This window comes from Mesocricetus auratus, unplaced genomic scaffold (genome assembly GCF_017639785.1).
Source record: "Mesocricetus auratus isolate SY011 unplaced genomic scaffold, BCM_Maur_2.0 Super-Scaffold_100676, whole genome shotgun sequence".
Lineage (NCBI taxonomy): Eukaryota > Metazoa > Chordata > Mammalia > Rodentia > Cricetidae > Mesocricetus > Mesocricetus auratus.
Genome location: NW_024429266.1, coordinates 17,474,472 through 17,487,915, shown reverse-complemented (window position 1 = coordinate 17,487,915; position 13,444 = coordinate 17,474,472). Strand labels below are relative to the sequence as shown.

General features: G+C 40.9%; 1 protein-coding gene across 2 annotated transcripts in view; it reads left to right on the top strand.

Annotated features, from left to right (window-relative positions):
- Wdr64 (WD repeat domain 64) overlaps positions 1–7,348 on the top strand; it is a 98,344-nt gene extending 90,996 nt beyond the window's left edge. For both annotated transcript variants that reach the window (XM_040739158.1, XM_013119156.3), the window contains 3 exons: positions 646–726; positions 2,358–2,471; positions 5,742–7,348. In XM_040739158.1, the coding sequence (XP_040595092.1) occupies positions 646–726; positions 2,358–2,471; positions 5,742–5,822 (276 nt within the window). In that variant the 3' untranslated portion in view covers positions 5,823–7,348. The remainder of the gene's footprint in view (positions 1–645; positions 727–2,357; positions 2,472–5,741) is intronic.
- Positions 7,349–13,444: the final 6,096 nt, after the last annotated feature.

Sequence of the window (13,444 nt, the reverse complement as noted above, 5' to 3'; positions counted from 1 at the left end):
AGCCTGATGACACCAGAAACTCTGTCTTCTGGTGGCAGCCATATGAACTCTTAGAAAGTCATAGAAAATCAATGTGACATTATCATGAATGTTTGAAAATAGCCATACCCTGTATGTACATTAGAGCTCAGGATATAGGCATAAGAATGCTAGGGCAGAAGACTAGCTAGGTCTACATAGTGAGTTCTAGGCTAACCTAGACTATGAAGAGAGACTTGTTCCAAAAATCAACACACACACACACATAGGAAACAAATCAAAGGTGAGATGAGAGCTGAAGTATTAAAGAAACTGGTTAAAATCCTTAGAAAGACTTTGTAGAGTCCTTGAAACACTTGAATAGCCCAATTTTTTTCTCTTGCTTTCCTGTCTTCCTGCCTTACTTGTCCAGTGAACAAAAGGGCTTCAATGCCTGTAAAGTTGATATATGATTCACTAGGGGTGTCTGATGAAACTAGACAGCTTTCTGGTAACTTTCTTCTGACATGTAGTTTACAATACAAAAATATCATGATAGTCAAGCTTCCCTAAATTTATCTTCAACAGAGAGCTTGCCTAAGATCTTCCACTAGTGAGTCAGGCATTTGACAAATATTTGATGAATGAAACATGCCCTTTCCAGTAAATCATTGTGTTGTTTTGTAGATTCGCCGATATGCTTTGGAAGGCTTCATGACAGAAAACAGAGAAGCAGGGATTGTTTTTGGTTCTCTGCCTATATACAGGGTAAGTCAGAAGTTTCTATAACTAGAGTGGTAGCAGGGCAATACGAAATCTGACTTCTCATTGCTAACACAATCAACCCTTTGATGCTTCCATAAATGTACTAGGTCCTGTTCTAGGCAAGTCTTAGGTTATATGTATCAGTAGCTTGAACTGATCACCTCTGCCATTGCACATAAGAGTGACTTTGAGTTTTGACACAGTGGTTCATACCTTCAGAATAAAATCCAAATGCCTTATAGTAGCATACAAACCTTCTATGATCAGGCTCTGCCTGTACCCTGTTTTCTACCACATTCTCCCCATGCTGTCCCTCTGTTCCAACAATGCTTGAGTGTTTCTGAACACTCCATCACTGTGCCTATGCTAATATCTGCCCAATAGTCATCAAATTGCTTGTCCAAGTCTCCATTCCAAGATAGCCTGTGTTAATTAATGGATGAAACCAAGAAATAATAAACCAAATACCAAGTATGTCAACTTAATGTCGGCATAGATCTTAAACATTACTTACCTTTATAAGGACATGTTCATTGTAGTAGATAACAAACAACAATGAGACTGATAGTAATCAACAATTAACTGGGGAGACGGTCCAGTCATTAAAGGACTTGCCACACAAGTGTAAGGACTTGAGTTTGGATCCCCAACACCCACACCAAGAACCAGAACACAGTAGGGTGCATCTGTAATTCCCCTGCTGAGGAGGCAGAAACAGAAAAATCCCTGGAGTTCTTGACCACCTATTCCAGTTTAATTAGTGAACTTGAGGTTCAGTGAGAGGTTGGACTTCAAAATATAAGGTGGAGGGCTGGGGAGATGTCTCAATAGATAAAGCACTTACCATACAGGCATGAGAACCGGAGTCAGATCCTCAGAGCTCACAGGAAAACTGAGAATTCACCTGCAATTTCAGTGCTTAGGAGGCAGAGCAGGGGATCTGCTAGGCAAGCTGGCTAGCTTGGCCAGCCTGAAATGGCAAGCTCCAATTACCCTGCACCAATAAAGACAGCAGAGAGTAATCAGGAAGACAGCTAGTAAGAATCTTTGGCCTCCACAAGCATGAGTGCACACATATACCTGAACGCTTATGTACACACACGCACACTGAGCTAACAATATGGTAATACATATATCTATATTTCCAGCACATAGGAAGGCAGAGGAAGAAGGGTGTGGAATTTATGACCAGCCTGAAATACATAAATCTGTCTCACAAATCAAAAGCAAGGGGACTGGAAAAATGATTCAGTGGTTAGGAATATTTGCTGCTCTTCCAGAGACCTGAATTCAGTTCCCAGCATCCACATGGCAGCTCACAATTTCTATAACTCCAGTTCCAGGGGATTGAATACCTGCTTCCAGCAACTGAAGACACCAAGAACATGCCTGGCACATGTACATACCTGCAGGCAGAACACCCAAATATAATCAAATTGTGTGTGTGTGTGTGTGTAATTTTAAAAAGTAAAAGAACACAGACCAACCTAACACAGGAAGAAAGGCAGAACAAGGATGTCTGAAAGGGGGCATGTGCTTGAAGCAGACAGACCTCTCATGTGGCACCTCTGCCTCAGGTTTACATTTCAGAAGTAAACTCTCTAAGTGTGCTTAACTCAGTCTGTGGTTTGCAGGTGCCAAGTCCCACAAGTCTAAGATTCCTTCCACTCATTGGCTCTGAAGCACAAAGGGAGTCAGTAGAGGTAGTTCCTGGGAAGAAGAGAGGCACCCATGTTCAACATGAAAAAGTAAGTTATGTGCATCCCACAGAACATTCTAATTCCACATGCACATACATACACACATACATATTTTTATCATTGCTTCTCTGTCCCCCAAAGCATTCTGAGCCTAAAATTATTTTCATGGATATTCCAGATGTGTATGTGTTTAGCTCAGTGAGATTAAAGTCGTGTGTGTGTGTGTTGAGTAGAAGTGAGAGGAAAGTAAAATACAACCTGAGGGTCTGGACAAATGGGGCTACTCTGGTCCATCACCAACAAGTTCTTCGCGTGGCTTTAGAAGACAAGCAACTGGATACAACATGGCTGCACTGTGTAACTGTCCTCGCTTAGGAGTCTAACTACACCTATGGGGGCCGTGGGAGCCCTGGCATCAGTAAGCTTACCAGTAAGGGTTATATCCCCATGCATTAACAGGAAAAATCCTGCAATTTTTTAAAAATTACAATGTGTTCCTATAAAGGATTCTCTTAATTTTTACATTTAAGTTAAAAGAAAAGGCTAGGTCCATCTTGCATATGGACAGGTGGTACCAAGGATCACATGCTAATTAAATGATAAGCCTGAGATCTTGACCTTCAGATTTCATAATCAGACTTTGTTCCAATAGCCCTAGAAGCTTCCATGGGCCTGACTTAACCTACACTCATCTATCTAGTCATCAGCATGGATCCAAAATTAAGAGAAAGATGCAGTCCATTGTATAGCTTTTATTGCCCATTGCAAACACAGTAACTGATTTCAGACACCGTGGCAACAACACTAACCACTTTTAAAAGCTATTTTATTAAATAAAGATGGAAAATATCTTCATAATTTAGTTAGCTTTTGCACTGACTGGAACTATGGATAAGTCCCATTAATCAGCCATGCTGTCGATTATTCAGGAAAGAGCTATTAGCAATAGGGGCATTTTTTTTATAAAAGTAATATTTGCTTTTAGTTGTAAGGAATGGATGAAGCAGCATGTTAGAAGTAATCCAAAAGTAAAAGGAAAAAAATGTGTGCCCCATATTTTTATTCTTTATAGTTTTAGCTAATCTGATAGTAAATATAAGTGTATCTTCTATGCAAATCCAAAGCTTAGAAATGAAGGTGACCACATAATAAGAATCAGCATAGTGGAATTAAAACTTAGTCATAGCTAGGATATAGGTTGATAACTCAGTGGTAGTTAACTAGCATGTGTAAAGTCCTGGCTTCAATCCCTAAGTGCCACAAAAATCAAACAAAGGACTGAGTTTGGTAACACACAATGTTAATCCCAGCACTCAGACAGAGACAGGCAGATCTCTGTGAGTTTGAGGCCAACCTGGTCTACAGAGTGAGTTACAGGAATGTCAGGGCTATGCAGTGAGAGACCTTGTCTCAAAAAAAAATCATCAAGAAAGTTCAAACGTGGACAAAGCATAAGAATGTGAACTCTGTGGCATGTAACCTATTTTCAAATCTATAGAAATACCCAGCCACAGCAAAATGGTTTCATTGAAGATGGTATATATGCCAACATAGTCCATAGTTTCTCCAATGGATACCTAACAACAGAAATGCTCACAATTTTATTTTAAACAAACAAAAAAATTATACTCAGAGACCCAGGGATATGACTCAGTTGCTGAAGTGCTTGCTCTGTGAGCATGGGGGCCTGATCTTGGATACATAATAAGTGGGGTGCAACAGTGTATGTTTGTAATCTCAACACTGGAGAGATGAGACAAGAGGCCACTGGGACTACGGAGCAGCTAGGGAGGCTAAGTTGCTGATCCAAGGTCAGTGAGATTAAATAAGACAGTGAATGACTAAGGAAGACACTTAATGCTAATGTTCTAGCATCCACATGCACATACACACACACACACCATACACAAATCTGGTGATATAATTTATTATAATGACTGATTTTACCTTAAATTATTATGCCAAGTCTGAGGCTGTGCTCTTGGAATGCACTCTCACATCTTTGCAACAATGCATTAAAATTAGCACCCCATTTTTCAGTTACAAAACCAAGGCACAAGGCATAAGCAACTATCAAAGATTCCCAAAGAACCCAGCGGCAGAGCTGGGCTTTAAACCCAGAAGTTTGGCTTCAGAGCCTAAATGTTTAAATACAACACAGTATCATTTGGAAGTACATGAGCTTCCAGGATCTCCTGGGGGGAATGCCTCTAAGAGCACACAAACAACGACAGCGTCCTCATTCAGTTTCATTTTTCTCCCTACCCTCATGACCATAAGACCTCTTGTCGTACAGTAATCCCCCTTTCTACTATGGCATCTTGCTTTTCCTTGAGAATTCATTTCTTTTCACTGTCTTTATTCTACTAAATCATAAGGGCATGCATTTCATCCAACTCATTCTTTCAGACTGACACTCAGAAGGAGGGAGAACCTGCTGACTAGTAGGCTCAGGAAAGAAAAGAAGGAAGCATAGAAGATGGCAGAGGACACCTGCAGAGTGGGGACACTCCCTCTCTCTTGGAGTATGCCTGTCATGAGGGGACCTGAGTCTCCTATCTTGTCTCAAGGAGAGAGGAGCAGAGATACTACTACCCATTAGTGCCCAGGCCTGAAAGGCCCATGAAGACAGAGGTTGGGCCTCATAACTTTCTGTCACTTTGTGCTACAAAATTTTGTAACCAAATTCCAGAAATATCTCAGAAACATATGGTGTTCGTCTAGTGTCTCTTATAAATGCTGATTGAATGTTGCTGACAAAATGTGTGTCTATCTATATGTATCTAGTATCTATCTGTCTACGGGTTTAAATTTTTTTTATTTTTATGTGTATGCACACCCATGTCATGGCATACAATTAGAGACCAGAGGCGGGCCTTCAGGAGTCAGTTCCCACCTTGCACAGTGAGATCAGGGGATAGAAGGCAGGTAGTCAGGTCTGTGCAGAAAGTGCTGTGCGCAGCTGGGCCATTTCATTGTCCGAAGAAGTGCTTTTGGGGTCTTGTCGTGTAGTCCTAGCTAGCCTGGAACTTGTTTGTTCCAGGCTGGACTCATACTTGTCCTCCTGCCAACCTTTTCCAGTTAATGTACATGGGTCTAGAACAGAGAAGCACCCCATTAATTACCTCAAAAGCTCTTCCAGAACCCTTTGGGAGTTTCACCTCCTCCCATCAACCAACACTCTTCTTTCTGGAGACTCACAGGATTGTTGAAATCACTCCACTGCTTGTCTAAGATGACGAAAAGTCTTTAGTGGTGAAAGTTAGGAAACTTGTCTATAATGCTTTTTTACTAATAAATGTACCCTTTATTCCACAGTCACGGAGGAAAAGCATGAAAAGAAATCTAGTCCCACAAATAAATCTGGCTTCATCCTTCTTCCCAGCCTTGCCCAAGTGAAGAGGAGACTCAGAACTGGCTGTAGTACAAGAGGCCACAAAGTCTGGACAACACCCCATCTGTACCACAAATTGGTTAGACATCCCTCTATCTCAGGTGATCCTAGAAATGATGATTACTCAAGGAGTTCTGGTGACCTCAACCTGACAACAAGCTAGCAACAGCCTGCAGCCGGTTTGCCAATTTCTACACATGGAAAAACGTGTAATGAATAGGCAATGTCTCTCGTATGAATAGGCAATGTCAATGTCTCTTGTATTGTCAACAAGATGGCACGAGGAAACATGGAATCAGTAGCATAAATAGACCCCTAATGATATGGCTAGTGATGATTAGCTTTCACCTCACTTCTGCCTGTTGTTCACCCCAGTCCATAACCACAATTAGAATGTGTGCAGTAAAGGTCAAATTACGTGTGTGTCATGCTGTGTGTATACAAAGAGGATTATTGTCATTACTTCTTTATTTATTTGAAGCTGAACCTAGGGGCCTGACAGTCAACTACATCAGCAGCTGTTTTGAGATACGGTTTCACTAAGTTGATCTGGGAGGCCTTGAATTTAAGATTACTCTGCTTCAGCCTCCAGATCTTCCAGGAAAATTATTATTAAACAAGAAAAACATCCCTGTCCAGCCTCTTACTTGTTTTTCTGCTTCATCAACTGTAGTGTCACCTGGAGATGTGAAGGAGAATTCCAGGAATCAAGCTGTGACTACAAAAGCTGATTGCCTGATGAGAATGTCAGTGACATGGAGAGATTGAAATGTTGCAAGTCCAGAGCCAAATTACTTTGGGGGCATCTCTAATTCCCTTAGTAGCTATTTATTGTCTGCCTCTATGCATGACTCAGTGTCTGCTGCGACCCTTAGGTAAATCCTTTGGAATGTATGAACAGGCCCCTAGTTTCTACCAATCAAAGAGCTAAGAATGCAGTCAGATAGCATCTAAGGCCTAAAGCTGAGTTTACTCCAACTTTTCTGTAGCCTGCCTTCCTGATGTGATGTCTTAGTTACTATTCTATTGCTGTAAAGACCAAAGAAACTCTTACAAAAGAAGGCATGTAACTGAAGTCTAGCTTACATTTCCAGAAGGTTAGTCTACTGTCAAGTCAGGAAGCAGACAGACAGACATGGCACTGGAGCAGTAGCTGAGAACTTTACATTCTTATCCACAGGCAGCAGACAGAGAGACACTGGGCCTGGCATGGGCTTTTGAAACCTCAAAGCCCACTACTGTTGACACATCTCCTCTCATGAGGGCACATCTCCTAATCATTCTAAAACTTTCATCAGCTAGGGTCTAAACATGGAAATATAGGAGCCTACAAGAGCCGTTTTCACTCATTGCCACATGTGCTCAACAATATTTGAAAAATGTGTTAAGTTTACGACTTCCTTTGTTCTGTTACCATAAAAGTTCATAAAATCACTGCCTTTTTGGAACATGGTATTTGAAGAAGTCTGATCATGTTCCTCCACCACGGTCACGTATATTTGGCTCTAGAATAAACTCTTTTATTCTTCGAGGTAAGGGCTGTATCTTTTATCAACAGACCAGGTACAGGCGGTGGGCTCTCCTCTTGGTGATAATGAAACCAAAACAAGAACAACCAAGACATAAGGGAGTAGGAAAGACTTATGATTGGGATCAAGCAAGGGAAAATAAGGACCCAATCAAACCAAAGGATCAATGGATATGTTATTTAGGTAGTCAATATATATTTAGTAGAGGATGACCCATTACTGGGCAAACTCAAGAAAGCATTACATTCCTGAACATGTTCATTTTAAGGTTAAAAAAATCCAAGGAAAAATAGTAAACATAATTTTGGGCTCAAGGTCATGGAAGCACGTCTTTGAATGGTTAAATTTAAATGGCGGACAGATGCCTCTGAGCATGCTCAGATTGCAGCATCAAATTTGACCTGAACATAAAGGAAAAGACATTTTGAAGACAGCCTGATAAAGAGTCTGCCCTTAATGGTGTCTGACTTGCTTAGCAGCTATGAGAATGTCAGTCAGTGGATATGCATGTTAAAAAAATGAAAGCACTGAAATATGACTGATAATGAATCAGATTTTAAACATAAAGCATCAGAATTAAAGAGTGAGAATTAGGTAACCAGAGCTTCTTTGGGAAATGATTCTGAGCCCTGAGTAATAAAAGTGTTGCCATGGTAACAAGTGTTCATCTGTTTTCCCCTAAGCATCACTCCACCACTTGGTTAAAGCAAACAAAAAAAAAAAGTTCCTTTTTAAATTCTGAGTTCTCACTCTGTAAGAGAATTATTCAGGGAATTCCAAAGCAACAATGACAAAAATATGAACAAAATATATTTAATAAGTAAATAGAATAGTTCAATTGAAGGGAAAGTTAGTAAAAACCCTTCCTCGGGCTTAATGAGGTTTTTCTCCAGGCCTCTACTTCCCTCTAGGACTCTATCATGTTCATATCTTCATATATCTAACGACCATGTGAAAACCCAATGATGATTTTGAGGTCCTTTCTCCTAATAAACTGCATTTAGTGAGACTGAAGGACAAGACATCCTTGTATGGTACACAGATAGACTGGTATCAGACAGCTTCTGCATAGAGCCAAAGGAAGAAAGGCCAGAAAACAAAAGACTCCTGACATAAGACAAATGCCAACCCAGTATTACCAATCATGAGAAAATATCCTTCAGGAAGGACAGTCAAATGTCAAATAAGGTTTTGACAAACAAAAATTGAAAGGATGAGCAGGAATAGACACATGCTAAAGAGAATACTGGAGAGGACACTTAAAGCAAAGGGAAATAGATTGGCACTTGAAGATGGAGAAGAGTACCACAATGAAAAACACATAAACACATCGCTAACCCACAGGAAGCCAAGGGGATGAAGCAACAGCCGCAGCTGCAGTTAAAACAGGTCATAGAGCAAGGACCTAGAGAGGCAGCTTCATAGTTCAGACTGCTCTTGTAGGGAGGACCCATGTTGGTTCCCAGGATGGAGCAGCTCATCACCTTTCACTCCGGCTCCAGGGGCATCCAACGCCCTTTACTGGCATTCACAGGCAGTGCACACATATGGAATGAACTCAAAATGTGCACACATAGACATGCACACACACACAAAGTGGATTAAAAATAGAAAGGTGGGAGAGAGACTGCTGTAATTTTTGAGGCTCTTGAATTGCCTGGAAGAAGGTAATATTAACAATAATCATTTCAACTCTGATATGTCAGTAGTGTATGGGATAATCTCTGTGGAAACCACTAGAAGAAAAGCAACAACACATGACCATGGACAAACACAGGAGGGAACTGAGAATGATAAAAATTTCTTTAAGAAGCAAGAGATGAAAAAAATCATGAAAGGGTTGGAAAAATAGAAAATGTGCAGCAGCTGCCAGGTCTCAGACCTTAGCTGTGTCTCCCCACACCTCACCCTGAAATCAGGCCACACACCTGCAACCTATCCTTTAGGACAAAGAACTGACAGAACACTCAGTCTGGGATGAGAGTCAGGTAAGGGAAGCCCAGCCCCTCCTCCTTTAAGCAATGAGTTTCTGATCCCACCAAGTGTCTGACTCTGTGCCACTTGGCATGTGGTCCAGGCTAGACCACATGGTATGACATTGGCCTGCCCCTATTGGAATTTATCAAAAGTCCTTTTTGCTCTTGGCATTTGAAAGCTCTTTCCTCTGGTCCCTGCTGGCACAATTCACCACCCACCCCCATGCCACACAGGGAAGCTATCTCTCCTAATGAACTAGTGAAACTTCTCTTTCAACATGGAGACCCCATTAAGGGTCCCATAGTCTAATAAAGCACTTATGAAGGGTGACCTCATTAGCTTCTTTCTGCAACCATGACATCCCTTAAGTTGTAGCAGTAACTTTACAGATATAAGCCTGGATATACTGAACATTATGTAACTCTTAATAGACTATATATTCAAACTGGTTTTCAGAATGCATAAAAGAAAACAAACCCCAACTATAAACTGTTACAAGAAATATGTCTGTGTGGTTTGAAAGAGAATTCCCCCATCGGCTCAGATATTTGAACTCTGGTCTCCAGGTCTTGGTGCTATTTAAGAAAGCTGAGAAGCTTTTGGAAGTGGAGTCTTATGGGAGGAAATTGTCTCGGGGTCTGTCTTTGAGTGTGCAGTCACTCTCCCTCTTCCTGGTTGCTCTCTGCTTCATGTTTCTGGTTGGCCGTGATCTTTTGGCTTCCCCTTCCTGCTACCATGCCTTCCACCGGCTGCTACGCATCCCCACCATGATTGACTCTCGTGCTTCGGGAGCCATAGGCCAAAATAAACTCTTGTGTAAGTTACCTTGATCAAGGTATTCTATCACAGCAACAGAAAAGTCACTAATACAGAAATTGGTACCAGAGACTGGGTTGTGACTGTGAAGAACCTGACCATAGTTTTTTTTTTTAATTTGGAGAAATGTGGACGACTTTGGAACTTAAGGCTAGCACAGTGGTTGAATGCTGTAAGCAAGGGTACAGGGTCATTCTAGTGGGAGCCTGGGAAAACAGTAGTGCTGAGAGTAATGCAGACTGTAGAAGCCCAGCTCAAGGCGTGTCAGAGAGTAACAATATTAGCACCTGGGCAAGCAATTACTCCTGTGACACTTCAGCAAGAACCCTGGCTGCCTTCTACTCCTGTCCTAAGAACTTGTCAGAGGCTAAATTTGAACATAATGAACTTATTTCATGCAATGACAGTAAATTGTTCAATATAAGAGGACAGGAAATGTAAAACATAAACCAACCTAAATGCATGTTATATTAATATATCACATGTTAATATAATTATACTAGTATATGTATAGATTGTATGTTAATATTACAGTGCACATTAAGAAAATAAAGGAAGAATGAATCTTCACAATAATTTTACTTATGGTGACTAGAGAATGAAAAAGGCCTAGTTTGCATTAGCAAAAGAATTACTAAGCAATCCATGCAGCAGGAGAAGAGTGGGGTGCTCTCTGAGGAAAGCAAGTACAGTACCAAATCTTATTTTAACATGGATAACTCACTCTTAGCACAAGTCACAAAGGCTTTGAGAGAAAAAAAGACTACATTCAGTTTTTATGTTTTTTTAACATGAAAGACTAATCTTTCATGGTTAGTTAAAACAATGGGTTTCCTCCATATGGTCCTTCCTAGTGCTGAGACATGATAATCGAAAGACTAGAAAAATTAAGGGGATATGGGAAGACAAACTCCTCACTCCATAATCTAGATGAGATTGAAAAACTTTAACACAATGGCCATGGTAGCACACACTTCTAATCCCAACACTCAGAAGGCAGGATCAGGCAGATCTCTGTGAGTTTTAAGGTCAGTCTGATCTATATAGTGAGTTCCAGAACAGTCAGGGCTACACAGTGAGACCCTATTTCAAAAAAAACCTATAAAAATAAAATAAATAACAAAGCTTCTGCAGTTCACTGTATGGGATAATTAGCATAAGGACACATAAATGGACCAGAGAGTTGAACAGGAAGCCTAGACAGAAGCCTTCACACATCTAGACATTTGACTCTAGTGCAACATTGTAGCACAGAATAAGGGTTACCTTTCCACAAATGGTATTGGGATTGTTATCTCTATTGAAAATGTTTCCTACCATATACAATGCCTAGAAGTTAGTGTCATGGAGGATGGACATATGGCTATGCAATTAGGAGTGCTTAGTGCTCTATTAGAGGAATTGAGGTCATTTCCCATCACCCACATCAGGCATCTCATAAATGCCCATAACCCCAGCTCCACAGCACCCAACACTCCCTTCTGACCCACATATGCACCCACACACATACATGTACACGCACAGCTACACACAAAAAAATTAAATAAATCTTTCAAAAATTCAGTCATGTGGGCTGGGTGGTGGTGGCACACATCTTTAATCCCAGCACTCAGGAGGCAGAGGAAGGCAGATCTCAGTGAGTTTGAGACCAGCCTGGTCTACAAGAGCTGGTTCCAGAGAAACCAAATAAATAAATAAATAATCAGTCATGTAATTATAATTCTAAATACAAAACAAAAATATGAAGTGATTTTTAAATTTTAAAAAATTCTCCCTGAGTCCAAGGCATGGGCACTTAAACAATACATACACACACACACACACACACACACACACACACACACGGAGGCACAGAGGCTGAGGATGTAGCTTAGTGGTAGCGTAATTACCTTGCATGTACAAGGTACTAAGTTCAAATGTCAGCACAGAAAAAAAGAGATATATTAAAGTGTTGAGGGTAAAAAATAAAAGAATGATAAACTGTGCTGTACTATAGTTAAAAATACATTTCCACAAAAAATACTCCCATGAAAGTGAAAAAAAATCAAGCCTCAGAGTAGAAGAGGTATTTGCATTATAAATTTGAAATGGAAGATCCAAAATGTATGAAGAATCTATAAGAAAAATACAGTCTAACTGAACAAACAATAGACATGAACAGACACTCCACCAAAAAGGATATCCAAATCACCAATACCTTTAAGAAAAGATGGCCAATTTCTTATCTGGATATTGCTAATCAAAATCAAGTTCAGCAGAATTAACAAAAAGCATGCCTCAGTCTGCAAGTTTTCAGAACACAAGATTAACACACAGAGTAAATTGCTTTTTGATATATCACCCCTGAGCAGAGAGAATTGAAATTAGAAACGCAATCTCACTTCCATCAAAGCCCCCCAAAATTAAATGTTTGGGTATAAATCTTAGCAAAATACATAAATGATCTATAAGAAGAAACAGCAAAGCTGATGGAAGATGTCAGACTAGAGCCAACTAACTAAATGGAAAGATCAGAAGACTCGATATTACCCAGATGACAGTGCTTCCCAACTTGAGCTAACTAGTCAGTGAAAATCCTAATAAGTTGCTCTGGGAATCCTGACAAACTGTTTCTAAGGTTTGTATGGAAAGGCCAAATAAGCCCTCCCTCACTATATTGAAGGCCACGCTGGAGAATCAACCTCAAGGCTTAGGATGAAACCACTCTCATCCAGAGTGCACTGTCATCCAAAGATGAGATAAATAAATCAAAGGAACAACAGAACCCCAAAATAGACCCACAGAAGCAATTCAGGGTCAGTATCCCTACCAGAACACGGTCACCATCTGGAAAGCAGAGCTGAGAAGTTGCTTCACATCCTGATACACAAAATGTAAATGCACCGGGCACTGTGGGACTCAGTGGTCTGCCTTTAGCGTGCGCTGTCCCTGAGCCTGGGCTTTCCTGACAGCGGAGCAACCTGCGCCCCATCACCAGGTTCAGGCTTTTAGATTCTCTGATCCATGGCTGACTGCCCTGCTGATTTCAAACCCAAAAGGAGACCCAGAAGCAACAGCTTGTGTAACACATGCACAAGCTACCAGGTTGCGTTAAGGCACAGCCAGTCAACGAACCCTGTCTGTCTCCTATGGTCACCCTCTGTTTTCTCCAGCAGATTCCTGATGGACACATAGAGGCTGTTACACTGCAGGGCCCTGGGAACTTCTGGTTTCTCTCTCCTGAGGGTAGAGATGACATTGTTCTTTGCAATCAGAAGAGTGCCATGCCCACATTTTGTTTGATTTTCTGTAGGTGCGCTGTCAGA